Source organism: Echinops telfairi, unplaced genomic scaffold (assembly GCF_000313985.2).
Source record: "Echinops telfairi isolate 266 unplaced genomic scaffold, ASM31398v2 ScPeMD7_3;HRSCAF=10, whole genome shotgun sequence".
In the NCBI taxonomy this organism is placed as follows: Eukaryota; Metazoa; Chordata; class Mammalia; order Afrosoricida; family Tenrecidae; genus Echinops; species Echinops telfairi.
The window spans coordinates 32,191,359-32,211,272 of record NW_022103899.1 but is presented as its reverse complement, the minus strand read 5'-3'; the positions used below and the strand labels follow the sequence as shown (position 1 = coordinate 32,211,272).

The following is a 19,914-nucleotide window of genomic DNA, read 5'->3' as shown; positions in this document are numbered from 1 at the left end:
CCCTGAGACCCCTCTGCAAGGGGATCTCCAGTGGCCTACTAATGGGCTTTGGGTCTCCACTCCACACTCCCCGCATCATTCACTATGGTAAGATTTTTCAACATACAAAATTCTTAATAGGATTTAAAAACAACAACAAATGCTTCATTTTGTGAGTGAATAGCAATACAATTATTAAAAACAAAAACAATAAAATAAGTAAACATTGTTCATACTATATATATTTTTACTTTTCCCTCTACATTTGTAGCACTAAATGCAGCACAAAATGTACTGCTTTTGTTTAAAAGAATTGAAAGAAACCCCAAATCTGAACTGCATCAGGCATAGGGCATTTCCACCTCCACTCTTCTCTACTCCCCTAGCAGGCAAGAGCCAAGGAAAAGCGCTAGGCAGTGATGGAGCCCTCGCCTCTCGAGTTGTTGGTAGAGGGCAATGGGATGTGTGTCTACCTCTGAGGTTTTCCCTAAAGTCCTGAAGCCCATTGAATTAAAGTGCATGGGTCGGCACTCTTTGATCTTTATCTTGCCCGATATAGATTGGACATCTAACTCTTGCATTTTTCTAGTTTTATTTTAGTATGTGATGTTTTGATACTTAAGGGATTCTGGTTCTCTTCCTTTTTTTAAATAATCTTAAAACATTATTTATTTTGTTGTTAAGAATACGTACAGCAAACCCTACATCAACTCAACAGTGTCAAGTCAGTGCACAATTCCGTGGCATTGGTTACAGTATCACGTTCCAGCTGTCCCTGCCTACCTTTTCTCAGTGGGTCTTTCCCCGCTGAGCTCTATGTCTTTGCCTGTGTTGTTTCTCCCTCGTACATGAAGCATCTGATAAAATTTGAAGCTCATCCTCAGAATAGATTTTTTTCATAGTATCATCTATTTTAAACGCTAGCGTAAGCCGCCCAGCCATTATTGATAGCTTTGGAAGAGCGGTAATGAGATTCTCACCACACTGCATTGGGTTGTATGTTCTGAGTAGCTTTTAATTTAATTTTAATTTTTTTCTCCCCCTCCCCGTAATTTAACTGTAAATAAAAGAGTTTTTCTGACTCGTGCTGTCTCCTCCTCTGTGCCAGGGTTGGACTGGTCTGAAGAGAGCGGAGAAGAGCTGGAAGACTCAGAGCAGGCCTCCCCATACCAGGTTGCATGGTCCATCCGAGAAGCCCTCAGATGTGAAAGACAGGCGTAAGTCTTTCTTTTGGCTTCGATTCCTGAATTCCATGGAGCAGATTGACTTTTCCCTGAGAGTGCTAATGTTATTTATGTCTTTAGATCTAGTTTTATTATAGATTCCCCTGGGGAAGAAATTTATTGTGTTGTTTGAGAAAAGCCTCTCTCCTGTTTTCTGATACCTTCAGTAAACTATTGAGAAACAACGAGAAAGGGCATAGTTGCTTTATTTATGTTCTTTTGGGTGTTGTGTTCATGGAATATTTAGTTAAAATCATTTTTAATAATTTATTTATAGATTTCCTTTTCAGATCTATATGATTGTTCCTATTAGTCTTCTATGGACTTCTTATCTTTGTAAATCCTTACATGGTTTCATACATAAGGTTTTTTTGTGCCTGATAATTCTAACATTTGGGGACTTTGTAACTGTAACTCTGTCACGTATGGTTTTTTCTTCTTCCCATGTAAAATGGTGGACCTCATGTGCATGGTTGTCTTCGATTGTTAGTCACTGCCACCGCGCGGATTCCCACCCGATAGGACAGGGGAGGACTGCCCCTTAGATTTCTAAGAATGTAGCTTCTTACAGGAGTACCAAGCTTCATCTTCCGTCTGCTAATCGGCTAGTGCTTTTGAACTGCTGGCTATGTGGTCAGCAGGTCAGTAGTGCATCACTCACTATCCTACCCTTGATTGTTAGGGTCCTGAATATATTCCGATATCTCAGATTCTGTAGTACTTACGCATTGCGCTGCTAGCAGCAAGGTTAACAATTCGAAACTGGAGAAAGCCGCAACTTTCTACTCCCGTGAAGCGTTACAGTCGCAGCAACCCCCGGGGGCAGTTCCCCCTGTCCTGTAGGGTCACCAGGAGTCAGCATTAACTGGATGTAGTGAGTGTGCTTTGTTGTTTTGTGCTGCTGGGATGAGACTGTCTCCTACAGAGGTGTTCCTGTCAGCATGTCCCCAGCTCCTTTCTTCTTCCCATCTTCAACTCCCATTTGTGCCATCTTCATTTTCTCCAAGCAGTGTACGGAATTCGAGAGCAACAGGGTGTCCGCATTTTACTTGGTATGTCCAGTTCTGCCCGGACCTACTTGGTCACTGTGAGTCAGAATCTACTCGCTGGTGGCGAATTTGGTTTTCGAGGGGATTTTAGAGTGGGAAGATCCATCCTTTCAAATATATAAACTGCCTTATTGCCCGTAGTCTGTGTATTCTTTTTGTTTGTTTGTTTGTTTCAAATGCCATCTCATTATGGGTGATTCCCCAGTTTCTCATGCCTGGCATTTGTCTATTGGATATTTTTCATCAGACATCTTGCCAGCACTCTAAAGTCAGCATTTCTAAAATTAAACTTACCATTTTCTTCAGTGTATGCCCTTCCTTCTGGTTCCCTTATTTCTGTCTCTTTTTGATGCACTGTTTTAATAAAATAAACTAAAATGAATTTTACATGGAGAAATTCATATCATCCCTTGAAATCATGTACAACTCTGGAGTCATGGAATAATTAGGTTTGGGATTTACTGCTTGATCGTTAAGGCTTACCTTTTAATAATAATAATAATAATGGTAATACCTCTTTTCTTTCTGTTAGCCCCCTGAGATGAGCAGAATAGCAATGTTTCTCATCTCAAAGAAGAGGAAAGTTAAAGATGGAGGGTGGTGGTGGAACCAAGGCACAGATAGTGAATACTGAGAACTTGAGGTGACAGGCCTTGTTGCTGCCAGTAAATGATGGGCCAATGAGACTTCAGCCCAGGCCGTTCTTTTCCCAGCTCGTAACTCTCTTCTATCATGGCACCTTAGAAATGAGGAGCCTCTGGAGGATTTTCTAGTTTAGGACCATGCCAGTGATAGTTGGCAGACTTGTGCCAGCCAGCCATCTGCCCATGATTGGCCCACACGAGATAAACATCGCGATGGAGAATAAACCTTGGAAGTATGTATCATAATCTAACATTGCATCGCGAGGGTGGCATAGCAAGCTACGCACTGAGCTGCTAACTGCAAGACTGGCCTTTTGAACCCACAGTCCCTCCGCAGGAGCATGATGAAGCTGTCTGCTTCCCTAAGTCTCGGCAGACCCAGAGATGGGTCTACTCTGTCTTGTAGGGTCACTCAGAGTCAGAATCGACTCCATGACAGTGAGTTTGGTCTAACATGGCATCAACACCCAAGTGAATCTTCCACGTGTACCCTCCGCTTAAGAAGCACTGGTCCAGTCCATCCTCCCTGCCCTGCTTGTCTTTTGAATAACCAATTTGACAAGTGGTTGTGCACCCATTATTTCTGCCTTTGGACTTCAATCACTCCCATGTCTTTCAGTTGTTAGTTGCTGCCACTGAAATCTGTGTCTCTTCCTTAAGTGTGCTCCACTTTATCATTTCTGATCGTTTTCCTGCAGCCTCCCTTGACATCATCACGAAGCTCTACTTTAATTCTGACTCACCTCTGCTCTTGTTCCTGTCCCTTACTTTGTAAATGGCACTGCTACACATTGCAGTGAGTTGAGTCACTAGTTTCTTAACTGTTCTCCCTTCTCTTCTGCTTATTCTAAGACTGCTGGCAGTGTAACCTTGCTCCTGCATAGCTGTAGCAGCAGTGGGTAGGCTCCCCATTCTGCCATCTCTGACTCTTTGCTTATGTTGTCTTAACTGCGTCTGTTCCCCTGTGTTTCTTGTCTTCAAATTTTACATTTTCTTCAAGGTTCAGCTGCATTGTCAGCTCCTTCACAAAAAGCCTTTTCCATTTTCTTAGGAGACTTTCCTCTGAACTTTAAAAGTGCTTGGTCTGTGGCACTTAACTGACTCCACCAGACCTCCCAATTGAAGGTTCGCCCTGAAACTTCAGAGAACAATTCAGAATGCAGACTCCAGGGAGGTTCTGGTTTTGTAGGTCCTGTGAATCTGAAATTTTAAGAAGCCCCTAGGTTTGACTAATTTGCCCTTTGAATCTTTGATCTATCTACGCCAGAGTTTCAGTCATGGCCTCTGACCTCTTCTGAAGCGCTTAACCATCGAGATGTGGTCATCGTGTCTAAATAGCACTGTACGTTCCTTGATATTTTTGTCTCTTTTCCACAGTGCCTGTGATACACAGTAAATACTGTTTATGGCATAAATGAAGGAATTTGTGTCTCTGCAGTCGGGATGATGTTGGAGAGAGCAAATCTCTTAGGAGAGAGGTGCTAACCATGCACATACAGATTAGCTTGCTATGGGCTTTCCTGAGGGAAGAGGACTGAGATCGTTAGAGAAGAGAAGGGAAATGAACCAGCGATTTGCAGACAAATGTTAAGATAATTTATGTAATGTAATATGTGCTATCAGATACATGATTACTTACATTAAGATAGAAGAGAAAGAACGTACAATAACATGGGCCAAAATAACCATGGCCCCTTTTCAAATCTAGTGTGAGCTATTTCTACAAAAAGTACGCTACTCTTTTAAAATTTTTCTCTCTTTTTTTATTAATTATTTTATCGGAGACTGATATAGCTCTTTTCAAAATACATACATACACCCATTGTGTCAAGCACATTTGTATATATGTTGCCATCATCATTCTCAAAACGTGCTTTCTACTTGAGCCCTTGATATCAGCTCCTCATTTTTTCCCCTCCCTCCCAAACTCTTGATAATTTATTATTATTTTTTTCATGTCTTACACTGTCTGATGTCTCCCTTCACCCACTTTTCTGTTGTCCATCCCCCAGGGAGGGGGTTATATGTAAATCATTGTGATCGGTGTCCCCTCTCTCCCCCTACATTCCCCTTACTCTCTTGGTATCACTACTCTCATTATTGGTCCTGAGGGGTTTATCTGTTTTGGATTCCCTCTGTTTCCCGCTCTTATCTGTACTCGTGTACATGCTCTGGTCTAGCCAGATTTGTAAGGTAGAATTGGGGTCATGATAGTGTGGGGCAGGAAGCATTAAAGTACTAGAGGAAAGTTGTTATGTTTCATTGGTGCTATACTGTACCCTGACTGGCTCATTTCTTCCTTGTGACCCTTCTGTAAGGGGATGTCCAGTTGTCTACAGATGGACCTTGGGTCTCCACTCTGCACTCCCCCTCATTCACATTGATAGGAGTTTTTGTTCTGGGTCTTTGATCCTGATCCCATTAACACCTCATGATCACACAGGCTGGTGTGCTTCTTCCATGTGGACTTTGTTCCTTCTCAGCTAACTGGCCGCTTACTTATCTTCAAACCTTTAAGACTCCAGATAAGTGCATTACTCATAATCCACATTAAAAAGTGAAATCCTGCTTGGTTCCTAGAAAAGTGACCTTTTGACCCCCATTGGAGGTAGACCTCGCTGACTAACCGGGCAGTCTTTCCTGTCGAGGCTGGCTGTGGTCTCGGTAATCCTTTTCGTTGTTGCACTCTCATCGGTTGACATTAGCATGGAGGGAAGACCTTTATGTCCGGTCTATGAAGTGTTCCCGCCGTTTCCCCAACGTTCTGTAGAATGGTTGAAATCACTGCAATCAGAATTTTATCCATCAGAGGGTAGTTAAAGCCAGTGCACCCAAAAGGACAGCTCTTTAAAGATGTATTGTTACAACTCATGGCACCAATTCTGATCCGACCTGTATTTTAGGAAATAATGTCGCTTCCTCACGACTGCCTTGTGATTTCCTCAGACATTTTAGCATGTAAAGGTAAAGAGAGCACTCTCCCCTCCCCCAGAGCGACGTCAAATCACTTAACATTTAGAAGACACTGATGCACTAAATGTCTAATTATGATGTGTTAAGGTGGTTACGCTGCCTAAAGCCTTGGGTAATCTCTATTGCCTTGCTTATTTTTGGCTCTTGGAATTCTGTGGCTCTGACTTGTTCAGTGTGTGCTCTTAAGAGCATCAACCTGGGCAGCCCCTACCCGTCCTCATGCGGTCTCCTTTCTCTCCCTGCTCTTTCCAGGTCAGATGACGATGACGCAGAGAGCAGGACCTCCAGGGTGACCCAGCTTTGCACTTACTTTCAGCAGAAATACAAGCACCTCTGCCGCCTGGAGCGCGCAGAATCTCGTCAGAAGAAATGCCGGCACACGTTTAGGAAAGCCTTGCTGCAGGCAGCCAGCCAGGAGCCGGAGTGCACGGGGCAGTTACTGCAAGAACTGCAGAGGGCTGCAGGCAGTCGCGCCAGGTGAGAGCCTGCCTCTGAGGAGCTTGTCGCAACCGCTCTCCTGTGTTTGTTGAAAAGACACTGGCGATCTAATGGGAGATGGGCACCTTAGCCGAAAACATGGAAGCATTGAATTGGGGTTTTGTTCTCACAGGTAGCCAAGTAATCTTGCCATGAGCCAACAGAAAATTAAAGCATTCTTGGAATGTTGATTGATTTTGGTTAGAATCTATTCAATAAAGGATTTGTCAATGTTTACCTGTCTTTACAAAAAAACACAACACAATGCTTTGAAAGTTCATATGGTGTTTAAAAGGAATATTTGTAGTTTTCCCCCCTTCACTAAGGAGATTGTTTTTGTATTTAGAAGCCCCCAAAGGGGGAAAAGTAAACAGAAATGGACTTGGAGTCTATAGGGACAAACACGATAGTTTTATTTATTTTTTTTTTTTAAGATTGTTTTAAACACAATGAAAAAAAGAAGAAAGGCTATTTATTGAGTTTATAATTTCACGTCTTATTTAGTTTCTTACATTTTCAGAGAACAACTTTGATTATATATGAATAGAAAAAAACATGGGAATTTATATGCTGAAGTATTAGTAATTGTGAGCTAATTTTCCTACATTGATCACATAAAAAAGTGATAAAGCATATAGATAGCTAAAATACAATTTTTACTTTAGATTATATCATATACAGTTCGTTTTTGAAATTATTTTAGTTTTCTCTACATACTGGTTTTCATTATAGTCACTCTTAAAAACGTACCCTAATTTTCATTGTGTATCGCACAAAGCTAGGAAGCCCTTGAGAGTGCTCTCTCTTCGTGGCTGTGGCGTGTTTAGCACTGTCCGCGAGTGTGCAGGGTAGTACTTCACGGGTGACTGTAGCCTCTAGTACCTCCCCTTCTCCAGAGCATCGACTGACAGTCTGCCCTGCCACTCCCATTGACTAACGACCACGCACCATCCTGTACCTGGATAAGCGTCTCAGACGTTCTCAGCAACCTATTGGCTGAAGGTACCCTTGCTCTCTCTCCTTTACAGGTGAGGAACTTGAGGCTCAAGGGAGGCTAGTTAATCAAGTCACACAGCAAGTAAGAGGTAGAGCTGAGGTTCAGAACAGGGTCTGGCCGACTCTAGTATCACATTCTACGTCACTTCTTTCTCTTGCTACCTAGTGCAGAATCAGGAACCAGATTGTTATGTAAAACCAAGTAGACATATTTGAAATATGTGATTATTTGCTTTGCTGGTCAGTAGATCAGGGAAATCACTGGAACTGGTCATTGTGATACCCGCTTTCTTTACCTCATTTGCATTTTGCTTGATGACTGTTGGAGCTAGTTGGAATACGGGCGTTACAGAGTGGTAACATATATTGAAAATGACCTTGGATTCATGACGTTCTGTTTAACAAGTGATTTTGTCTCTGCCCTTCCTTAGCATAAGGCGGACCACGTTGCGAGAGGCGGAGCCGGCAGCCTGCAGTGGAGCTGTGAAAGGGGAAGCCTGCACGGACAGAGCCCTCCCGTTCACGAGACATTGTTTCCGGCGTATCCTCTGAGCAGAAGTACTAACAGAACTGGGCCTGTGGCATAATTTAACTTCTAATTTTTATGAAGTTCTCTGGGTAATTTTTTCTACATATAGCATTGTGATTATTTATTCGAGAATCACATTAAACCTTGCAAAATTTAGAGCAAATAACCCGTTCTTCCAGTGACTGTAAATGAGCTTTTGCTAGCAAAACGCTGGACGCTCAGGTCCTCTTCGCTGTAGGTGTGTTTCACTACTTGGAGTGACTACAGCACCTACGAGAGATGAGTGACAGGTAACAATGTAACAGACAGCACTGTCTAGGAATGAGAGAAGGTAAGAAAGAATCCACTTGAGGAAACACTGCAGGGGACTCTCGCCGGCGGATCCTAATCCTCTCTTTTCTTCACATTTGCAGTGGAGGAGCATTTTATTATTGATACGGTAGCAGTAGTTTGTTCTATACCGTCTTCCTGTTCTTGGAGTTGCATTTTCACCGCTTTCTCAGTATCAGTTTTTCTGCAGTGATGGCTTTATAAATAACCATCACTATAAAAACGTAATGGAGAAACAGAAAGACTTCCTTAGTAGGCTTAACGTAAGTCCTGTGGACGTGGAAGTTGGTGGCTGAAAATATGAATGCACAACGTGATAGAGAGCCAATATCCCAAGTTTAACAGTAGTACAGAGATTTTTTTTTTTTTTAATCAAGTTTTGATGTGGAGGTAAGATTTCACACATTGAGAGTTTGGGGTTAGAAATGTGAAGTAGAAAATTCAAATTCGGACGCGTGTCCGGCGGGAGGTAGCACGTGCAGGAGAGAAGTTACTCCTCTGTAGGAATCGAGTCATTCCATGGGGTTCCGTCTCAGAGTACTTTGTTCTTAACTTCAGCCACACACAGATATCCTCTTGAATCGCTCTCAGCAGCTCTTCTCAAGCTGCACGGCCAAGTTTGCTGATGGGCAGCAGTGTTCTGTGCCAGTGTTTGACATTACACACCAGACGCCTCTGTGTGAAGAACATGCCCAAAAAATGGTAAGTTCAGATTTTATTTCAAACTGGCAAGAGCACGCCAGAGGAAATACTTTGTGGCCTGGTATATAAACCACCAGAACAAAGAGTTCATGGAAAAAGACTCACTTTTACTCCCTGACATTTTTATGTGTCTGATTTCACGTTAAAAATAAAAGAAGCTGGTCATTACCCACCATTTTAATTTTAAATGCTCTTCTAGAGGTATTTAGTAGTTAAATACTAGTGGCTGTTGACTATTTCTCTTGACTCTAATCTCTGTTCATTTAAAAAGTTAGTATTTCCTTACAAATAGCAAATTTTTCTAGTTCATTTTTTGTCCCCATTTCTCTAGGCTTTTGGGGTTTTTTTGGTATGCAATTCTGAGAATGTCTTGGATTGATGCAATTTTGATCAAAAAACAAACCTTTCTACAGTCATTTAGCCTAGTAATTGCTTTACTTAATGCTACTATCATAAGCCCTAATGAATTCGGAATAATTTGAAGGAGCAGTAAGTCTGAGTGAAATATCTAAATGACCATATGTATCATGTATAAGCTGAGTTTTCCAGTGCATTTTTATTTATTTATTTATAAATACTTTTACTGGGCTGTCTTATATCTCTTATCACAATCCATGCATTCATCCAGTGTGTCAAGCACATTTGCACATATGACGCCATCATCATTTTTAAAGCATTCTCTTCCCACTTGAGTCCCTGATATCCGTTCCCCATTTCTTCCCACTCCCTTCCCCTTCAGCACATTTTTAATGCAGTTTTTGAGGTAAATTAGGTGCCTCGGCTGATATTCGGGTTGGCTGATACTCGAGAATATACTGTATTTAGTCATCTTAAATACGTGTGTTGCTATTATGTTCAACCATCACACACTTGCTGAGTTTTTCAGCTATTTGCATGGTATTGCTGAGTGCTTTCGCTACTGAAGAGTTGAGTAAGACAGTTTTTCCCTCACAAGCTTTTTGTGGAACTGCATTGGGCACTGAACTGCTTAGCATTTGGGACTTCCCAGCTTAACATTTTGATTCTGACTTTGTCACCAAGTGTCAAACGAAGGACCCTAAGTGGCAGAAATGGTTTGCACACAGCTGCTGATACAAAGTGTGGCTGTTGGCGCACATAATAGTGGTCTGGCGTTGGGCTTCCTCCATTGAGCAAGTGTAAAACGAGGGTGACTCCGTTAAATATTCAGTCCCTCAGTTTCCCGGCCGGTAGTTCACCAGCTTCTTCTGCGCCAAGAACTTCTTTTGTCCTTGTTTGTTTTATGAATCATCTGTTTTGAAACGTGTTTGTTGAGCTATCTGTCCCAGTTTATGATGTCATATTTATCAGTCACCCAAGCTAGAGGCAACCCAGGAGGCATCTGAAAGCTTGACATTCCCTTCACCCTCTCCACATTCAGGAAGCCATCGAATCCTGAGAAATCCGTCTTGAGAGGCCCTTACTTGTCCATTCATACTCCCATTGCCCTTGGCCATTTATCTTTTATCGCCTGTTGTAGCTCTACACTGGACCTACTGTGTCCACTCACGGGCCTCTTGTGTTGCTGCCAGGAGGTCAATCTGCTAAAACGTATGTCGACCGGTGTTTCTCCTCCCTTCAAAACGGACTCTCCACTGCCCGTAAAAAGTTTAAAAACCTGAACAGCGTACTCAAAGCCATACATGCATGCTTTATTTCTACGCATATTTACTGCTTGCTTTTCTGCTTCGTCCCCACTACATCCCAATGTCAACCATGCCCAATTGTTGACTGTTCCTTTTCTTATTTGAGCCATTTCCTTCCATTAAAAATGACCTTTCTCCCACTTCACAATCCTACTTATCCTTCTATCTCACCAAACTGACAATAGTTCTCATTTGTGTGTAACATGGAGGTTTTTATATCATGCTTACCCAATTTTCTCCATACTGTATTGATATTTACTTGAATTTGTGGATTTCCTAATACAAGATAACTTCTTTAAGGGCACAAATTAAAAGTTAAAATATATATTACAGAACCCATCACAACATCTTTAAATTTGGGTTGAACTCATTATATAGTCACTAAATTAATTTGAATTGAACACACTTAATTTTTCAGCTATTGCTCTTATTGTTTACATATGTTTTAGGGGTTATCCAGGCTATGAAAAGATGTAAGTATATTTTTAGTCAGTTGTCAAAATTTTCACCTTCAGATAATCTCAGTGTAAAAATACTCCCTTATTCATTCCAAAGGATAATTTCTTGAGAGGAGATAGCTCTCGTAAAGTTCAGCACCAGCAGCAGAGGAAACCCAGGAAAAAAACCAAGCCTCCTGCACTTACCAAAAAACACAAGAAGAAGAGACGGCGTGGACCTCGTCGACCCCAAAAACCCATCCCCCCTGCAGTGCCCCAAGGGAACCTCAGCATGCCCACCAGCGTCTCACTGCCAGTGGAGGCCTCCCAGATCCGGTCAGTGTCAGAACAGTGCCTGCCTTCCCTTTCTCCCTTCTGGTGCTGCTCAGAGCATCTAGCTCCCTGGGGCAGCATGGTGGTGGAGATAGGCTGCACCAACGTCTCGGCCCTTCCGTCTAGATGGTGCACAGTTTGATACAGCTTTTACCAACAATCTGACTGGGTTAGAGCTCAAATATAGCTCTGATGATGACAAAGAGAATAGATGCTACATTGAGAGTTTAATGGCATGCTATCAGACTTCCCTGTTTAAACAGGAATTCTATAATGTGTTCCAACAGAAATGTTCCATCAGAAGTCTGATGCATTATTGACTTTGGCAGGGGGGGTGGGGATGAACCAGATACCTGAGGCTTCTGTTTCCGTTACCATTTCAGTTTTGTTTGTTTATTGCATGTATTATTATAATTCTAACTAGATTTGAGACTCTACTCAAAAAGTATTAAAATATACTGCTGTGTCTAACTGGGATATATTCCACTAATGTGAAGTTAAAACACTGGTAACGTTTTGTCTTAACAGAAGGGGTAACTAAGGGTGGCTGATAGGTGCCTATGTATGTATGGTGAGGCCTCCCTTTTTGTAAAGGTCCTGCTTTCAGATTTCTTTCTCTGAAAACAGGAAAATAGGCAGGTTTTATACATTAGCATTCCATATCTGAAGTCCACACAGGAGAGTTAAAACAGCAGACGGTTCCCTTCGTGTGCAATGGCCATGCCTTGGTGGCATTGGAGGGAAGGCACCAGGGGAGTGGTGGGCTCAACGATGTCATCTTCCCCAGGAGCCCATCCACGCCAGAGCTGAGTGCTGATGAGTTGCCGGACGACATTGCCAATGAGATCACTGACATTCCACATGACTTGGAATTGAACCAGGAGGACTTTTCCGACGTCCTGCCACGGCTACCTGATGACTTACAAGATTTTGATTTTTTTGAAGGTATGGTCAGTATTTTGATCCAAGAGAGCTGGCTTTTGTCACAAATTTATAAGAAAGGACATAGAGTTTTATTAAGATGTGTTTGAAATATTCTTCCTTCTCGCACCTAATGTCTTCCAATATAAATAGAAAAGAGAACTCTGCCGAGAAAGTCTCACTTTGTTCAGGAGGTGAAGAGTGTGTCATGTGTCTAGCCGTGCTGTGGGCTTGTTAGCTTGATAGCTTGATACTTGTGTTTGTATTACATTCCTTTCAAATGAATTGGTTTACCTTAGTTTTTTCTTGAGCAAAAAAAAAAATGCATTGATTGATCTCTCATTTTATTATCCCACCCTCTGCTTCACTTGAAGTGCACTTTTCACAAAACAAAATTTGTCTAAGCCCACCAAATTTCTACTCTTGGAGTTGGACGTTTTTGTTGTGATAAATTAAGTTTCTAACAGTCGATGTTCTCTGTTGGAAATATCATTAGAGTGGGTCTGTGGGCTTCTGGTGTGCGGTTGCTAGTTAGAAGTGGAGAGGAATGAGGAATGGGGCTGGGCATGAGAGGGTCAAGCAGACATACTTAGAAAGGTCACCACGCAGTGAGCCGAGCTCGTCCACGGTGTTGCGGTGGAGTCTGCGGGGATTCTCTGTGCTGGTCTTCCACGCTTGCCCTCCAGCTGGAAGAGGCTACACGCAGAAGAACCAGGGGTGGACTTTTCCCACACAGCCTCCTGTCTAAAATCTGAATGATAGGAAACATCTTCTATTTTCATAACTTTGATTGTAGGTTTAAAAAAGCACCTATGTATGATCAAATAGTTACCCTGAGTATTAAATTATGAACCTAGGACTTATTCATAATTTAACGCTTCGGTAAGTATCTTTTGGGGGCTGTCAGTGAACTGAAGATGGTAAGCAATTCAAGTTCTGGGACAGCTTGGCACCGCAGACCTCTTTCCTTCCTACCCAACCCTTAAAACTGCTCTTTCCACAGGAACGCTCTGATGATAGCAGATGGTTACAGACGGTTAAGAGAGAGCCCATTTGTGATCATGGGGAGATGACCTGGATACTCATTCTTGATGGCTTTTGTTTACCCAGGGAAAAATGGAGACCTCCTCCCTACGACCGAAGAGGCCGAAGAGCTTGAACGGGCCCTGCAGGCTGTCACTTCTCTCGAGTGCCTGAGTACCATTGGGGTACTGACCCAGTCAGATGGTGTGCCAGTCCAGGAGTTATCAGACAGAGGAATAGGGGTATTCTCCACGGCTACTGGAGCGTCAGGAATTCAGTCCTTGAGCCGAGAAGTAAACACAGACCTAGGCGAGCTATTGAATGGGCGCATCGTACCTGATAGTTTTTCTAGTCTAGAGCTGGATGAGAACCTGCTCCGTTCTGCTACCTTGTCTAACTCACCTACCCCCCTGGCAGGGCAGATCCAGGGGCAGTTCTCTGCCCCAGCCAACGTTGGCCTTACTTCTGCCACTCTGATCAGCCAGAGTGCACTTGGGGAAAGAGCCTTCCCAGGACAGTTTCATGGGCTTCACGATGGCAGCCATGCCTCCCAGAGGCCACATCCTGCCCAGCTGCTGAGCAAGGCAGATGACCTAATCACCTCACGACAGCAATACAGCAGTGATCATTCACACTCCTCGCCCCAGGGAAGCCATTATGACAGTGAGCCCGTGCCGTCTCCCTACAGTGACCATATCACCTCCCCGCACACAGCGTCTTTCTCTGGTGACAGTATGGCAGCTACCTTCTCCGCAGAGATGCCCATCATGGCGCAGCACTTGCTCCCAACCCAACTTGAGGTGCCACTTGGAGGAGTGGTAAACCCCAGAACTCACTGGGGGAATCTCCCTGTTAACCTCGGAGATGCCTCCCCCTTCAGCAACCTTCTCAGCGCAGATGGACATCTTCTTTCCACGTCCCTCTCCACGCCACCCACCACCTCGAACTCAGAGACCACACAGCCTGCCTTCGCCACCGTGACCCCCAGCAGCTCCAGTGTGCTTCCAGGGTTGCCACAGACCAGCTTCAGTGGCCTGGGGCCTTCTGCTGAACTCATGGCCTCCACCTCCCCCAAGCAGCAGCTCCCTCAGTTCAGCGCAGCCTTTGGCCACCAGCTGAGTTCTCACAGTGGCATTCCGAAGGACCTGCAGCCCAGCCACAGCTCGATAGCCCCTCCTACAGGCTTCACTGTAACAGGTGCCACAGCTACAAGTACCAATAACGCATCTTCCCCCTTTACCTCCCCTAAGTGAGCGTGTCTGTGTGTCTGCAGGCCCGTGGGGAGCCCCGTGTTTCCTATCCTTGTTTCCTCCTTAACAGCCCTCCCCTTTTCCTCACCAAGATTTTAAAACAACAGATGGGGCCTAGAGGGGAACACGGTTTCCTAGTTGAGCAAGTTGCCCTGCAGTGGACCTTGCGTCAGTGTTCACGTGTGCTCCCTCCTTTGCACTGGTGCTCATCCCTCTGGCAGGTCCCGCCCCCCTGGTGTCCTTAGTGATTCAGCACAGTGACTGGATAGAATCGATTTTTAGCAGCGAGTCCTAGAAGTGGAAGATACCTCAGATTACCAGTGCCCTTTACTGTTTCCTAGTATTCAGATCAACGCTTTCCATTCTATTGCCAGGTTTTTAAATGAGTGGTTTTAGATAAGGTGATCCTATGAATTGCGTTCCCGTATAAGAGGTAGCAGACATTCGCGGAGGCAGCAGAAGACCCTGGCTGAGTACCGATGGCTCAGCACCACACTGAGGCCAGGATTCCATTCCTACTGTGACCATGTGTAACTGAGAAGGAACATGGCCACCTGTGTGTATGTGTGTGCACGCCTGTGCGTGTGTTTGTGCAGGGCAGGAAGCACCTGTCCCGTTGTTGTTGTTCCTAGACTTTCCCCCTTTCTCACGTCTCAACCTTAATAAGGGGGTGGGGGGGGGCGGGCCATCCTTTCCCACTGACTTCACTAAAGTTTCCTGACCAGAGAGGGTGGCGATCTGGTTGTGTAAATAGCACGGCCCTTTCCTGCCAAAAAGGTTAGCCCAAGGAGAAATAGGTCACCAAACGCTGCATTGTGTCCCTGATGGAGGTAGGGCGGGAGAAGCTCACCTGGAGTGACGGGAGGGCTGCTGAGAAGCTGAGTGAGGCCCAGTCATGCCGCCTTTCTGAGTAAGTCTCTCTCGTGGAATACATTTGCAAGGTGTAATGGGGACAGAGCATTTTTATGTGGGAAGCAGGCCAAGTCAGATAGGTCCGGAAAGATGGGCTCTGTGAACTCCTTGGTCCATTTTTTGCTTTGGAATTTTTCATGTTTACAGTTGTGATTCTTTGGTGAGATTTGTAAAATGTTGAAGACACTTGTAGAATCAATGTATCAGCTGTGAAGTGATGTGTCATATCTAAAGGATACACATTTTAGAGTTTCTTTCAAAGCCGAAAATGGAAATTAGACATGCATACAAAGTATTCTTTGGTACTTTTAAAATCATTTTTAAATATTTAGGTCTCAGTAAATTGGGAGATCGTTGATTTTGGGGTTAAATCATATTGGGTGGTAGCTGAGTACGTTGGTAACTTTGAAAGGAACATGTGAGGCTTCTTCTTTCTTCTTGCCTGCTTTCTTTTTTCCTTTTTTCTGTTCTCTCAGAGAAGAGTGGGATTAGATCGGAAAGACGTCTGTCCGCTACTTTTGCTGAGAAGCTTCACTGTCCCCTGAAATACCATTGGCTATTTATACCTGAGTCTAGTTTAATTTACATATATATATATTTTAAAAGATGAGTAGAGAAAACATATCTATTAATGATGTAGTACAATAATTCATTTGTCAGGGAGCGTTTGAGCTTGATTCCTTTTGAATAGGTAAAGATTTGGATGTATTTTCTTACTTCCTAGATGTATTCCCTTTCTGCCGTGCTAGTCCTAAGCAGCCCCTTCTTTGGAAAGCTTTTCCCATTGTTCTTTAAAGGACTGAGGGTGACCAGCAGGCATTATGCAGATAACCACGTGCCTGGGGTTATTGGAGGGGGATGTCACATGACTGTAGGAAATCATGATACGCCCGCCCCATTTTGTATTTATTGAAGTTTCTTTTTGTGGGCCAAAAAGATGTTTTGTAATATATTGAGGTTTCTTTTTTTCTTGGAGTTTTTGTTTTTAAATCATGAAAGTCAATTGAAAGATTTATTTTTAATAACTTTGCCTTTTTTGCAGACTGAAAACTTTCTAAATTATAAATTATGTCACAGAGCAAAATTCTATTTGGTACTGCCATAAATTTCTACTCTGAACAGTGAGAATATATCACCTGACTGTTCCTCACCTGTGACCCTTTTAGTAACCGTTCCCATTGTGCCGTACTGTACCCGGACGACGGTGAGTGGTCGCCTGTGTTCAAAGGTGGGGTTTAGTTGGTGAAACCATTTGCACCCCCATTACAGTCAGCCCTAGAGAACTGCACAACCAGCGGTTCCCTGTCGCCTCCCGCCGACTCACTCCCTCCTCCACCAGCAAACGGAAAGAAAGTCAGGGCTTTTCTGACCATTTGTCCTTCATGTTAGCTGCTTACAATTCTTCAGTTCTCAAAACTGAGTTTTTGCAGTAAGTTGCACACTATTGTTTGCAGTTTCCTGTTCTACATGCGTTTAATAGCCCTTCTCAGCTTTCTAGTAAGGAGGCACGAAATGATCAGGAATGTTGCCGGTTATAGCTTCACACCAAAAACTTGGAGTCAATTCACTTTTGTTCAGATGCCAGTGCTGTGGCTGAGGAAAGGGCACCCTCAGAAGGTGCCCGTGTTGGGGTTGAGGAGTTGGCAAAAACAGACTTTCCCTCTCACTTCATCGGCTTCAAAGCTAGTGTGTCCACGCTTGCGATTCGCTCTGCCCTTGCCGCTTGCTCTAAGTGGCACCGGGGAGGAGACGGGCGCCTGGGTGCGAGTGCAGAGAACGCGCTCTGCACGCCTTCCAGCTAGTGGAAGGGTCGAGTCTTGCCAGTAGGGTTGCTGCTGATATGTAAAGAGAGGAATGAAGTGGTTTGACTCCAGACATATGAAAATGAGCATCTTTTTAAAATAGCACTTATGCTCTCATAGGCAATACTAAAATCAAAAACCAGTCTTATATTAGATCCTAATTCGGTGGAAACTAGCCTTTTATTCTAGTGTTGAATGCATGAGGAATAGTGGCAAAGAAGGTTCACTCTGTTTCTGCAGCTCTTTTGGGACCATGGATGCAGCAGGCCAGTTACATTTTGTTATGTGATTTCATTTACAACGTCGCTGCAGATGATAGAGACCTGGAACTCCGTTTTCACGGATGCCGTTCGCTGGCTGTGATCTGCAGCACCTGAAGAAGAGATGGCTTTTCTCTGCTTTCCTCTCTACACAGTGGTCAATATCATCTTCATTAAAAGTGCTTAATCTCCCCCCGCCCCCTGTAAAAATGGGTTATCAGTTTGCACATCCGGGTAGGTTATGTAGCTAATGAACAATTCAGAATAGTTAATGGTGATTAGACTTTCCCCACCCAGTGACAGACTATGCAACAGAAAGATTTTCTTATACCATCCCATAGCTTATGCGGCGAAGGGTTATTTTCTGTATGACCTACCATGTGTACTGCTTCATGAATGACTTCCTGAGAAATGTCATGTTGGCAGGCAGTGTGGTATGCCTAGTGCCCATCCACGAGGAGACTATAATTTAATGAAAAACCAATAGTCGATGTAGAGATCAAGTAAGAGAGTGTCGGTTTTACTTTGTTTGTCTTCCCTAAAGTGGGTGTTTATGTCTTGAGTGACTTAAGACTAAAGAAATCCCAAACTTTATCTTTGCCAAGTTATTGTATATGAGCCTTATTTCTTCAATGGCTGATGAGTTACTGCAAATCAGCCCACTCGCTCAGCACGAAGAATGGCCATTTTCTCTAGTAACACTAAAACTTCCCCTCCATCCGAGTTCTTACCAATCTATGAACACAGGCAACAGTGACAGAGATGGCTCTCTGATGAGGACGGAAATGGTGTCCTTGACACACACAGGTCCCCTTACTGCACATTTCTCCTTCTATGAAACATTTCCATTTCTCTTGACCACCACTGCTTAGTTCTGATAAAAGGGCCCTAGAATTTGAGCGCTTGCAGGTAAATTCCCTCCTGCTAGTTCCCGCATTGATTTTTGCCTGAAGTCCTGCCGGTGCCCTGGAGTGCTGCGTGGTGGAGTTCAGTAAACGGCAGCAGGGATGCTTTGTGAGGTGCTTGCCTTTTCTTCAAGTTCCATTGAAAGACTGTTATGAATTGGTCTTACAAACAGGTGCGGTTATTAATAACACTAATTATTCAATGGCTTTGACGTTTGTTTTTAAATTTTTTTAGGTGCCTGCCTTTCCATTTTTTCATTCTCACTTTAGCCTTCTTTTAAAATTCTATTACAAAGTCTTAATCTGGTATGTAGAAAAATCTAATCTAGTACTCTCATCAGTAGGCAACAGAAATCTGCAATTTAATCAGACAATTTGAAGAGTTCCTGAGCAGCCTGCATTGGTATCTGTTCCATCAGCAACATCAACCTTGCTTCAAGAGTGTTTTCCTAACAAGAAGTACATCTGTATTCTTTCCTAAATATATGAAAGATATATACAGATATATGAAAGAACATAGTTTTTTTCTCTCTCAATAAATTGCAAATAATTAAACTTTCACTGGCATTCTGAAGAAAAGTAAAGCAATTAAATGCTTTCTTTACATCATGAACGCTATAAGCCTTCCTAGATAGCGTATCCTGGAGAGAACGGAAACCCACATCTGGTGGGTGATTCAAATAACATTTTAAGATCTGCGAAGAACCCCCGGTGAAGAACGGACTCCTTTATCACTAAGTACCCCACCCCTCCCTGCCCCTTTCCGACCCGCCCACCAGCCAGTGAGTTAGTAAGGGAAAGCGTCGTGGAAGTTACTGTCTCTCAGTTCCTGTCAATCACTGGGATTGCGGGTCAGGTCGGGGCCTTCTTTCCAGCAAAAGTGGCCTTTCATCCCGGCTCGTAGGTGTTCCGGGAGTCTGCACAGTGGCGTGCCCGAGAGAAAAACTGGGTCAGACTTTCTTTACTCCAAGTTCCCTAACATTGTGAGTGTTGGGCTAGTTTGAAGGGTAATCAAACCCAAGTTTTGGTCATCAAAAGTTTAGTCTGAGGAACAACATTTCAAGCAAAACTCCCGTGACTCATAAGCTCCCCCGGGCAGCTCGGCTTTCCTTCTTCCCTCTGCCTGCTGGCCCCTGCCCTCCCCTAACTCAAGTCTGCACGCTCACACTAGCTCTGGACTGATCCTGGCCTAAGAGTAACAGAGCCCTCTTCTTGCCTTTGTTTTCTGTCTTGTTTTGTTTTAAGCCGGGGACCACTGAAGTAAGCTCTATATGCACCCAAAGTTCCCCTTGGGAAAGTGTTCAGCATGCAGTCCAAGTACGGAAGGCCCCAAAGCAGCTAAATGCCACACCATTGCTCTGACTTGAGGAACAAACTGATTTGCCCTGAAACGACTCCAGCCCGCATCTCTAAGGTACCACTGGCTCCGGTGGAGAGTGCTGAAATTACAGAAAGCTTGGTACTTGTTGACTTCGCCTTCATCCATTTGGAAGGGTTGAATAGGT

General features: G+C 43.7%; 1 protein-coding gene and 1 pseudogene across 1 annotated transcript in view; one reads left to right on the top strand and one right to left on the bottom strand.

Annotated features, from left to right (window-relative positions):
• Positions 1 to 857, bottom strand: part of LOC105978484 — a 6,573-nt pseudogene extending 5,716 nt beyond the window's left edge.
• Positions 1 to 15,180, top strand: part of INO80D (INO80 complex subunit D) — a 28,336-nt gene extending 13,156 nt beyond the window's left edge. Inside the window, exons 4-10 of the mRNA XM_004701558.2 lie at positions 1,088 to 1,196; positions 6,121 to 6,345; positions 7,773 to 7,882; positions 8,769 to 8,902; positions 11,122 to 11,339; positions 12,124 to 12,281; positions 13,368 to 15,180. Of these exons, the coding sequence (XP_004701615.1) occupies positions 1,088 to 1,196; positions 6,121 to 6,345; positions 7,773 to 7,882; positions 8,769 to 8,902; positions 11,122 to 11,339; positions 12,124 to 12,281; positions 13,368 to 14,533 (2,120 nt within the window). The 3' untranslated portion in view covers positions 14,534 to 15,180. The remainder of the gene's footprint in view (positions 1 to 1,087; positions 1,197 to 6,120; positions 6,346 to 7,772; positions 7,883 to 8,768; positions 8,903 to 11,121; positions 11,340 to 12,123; positions 12,282 to 13,367) is intronic.
• Positions 15,181 to 19,914: the final 4,734 nt, after the last annotated feature.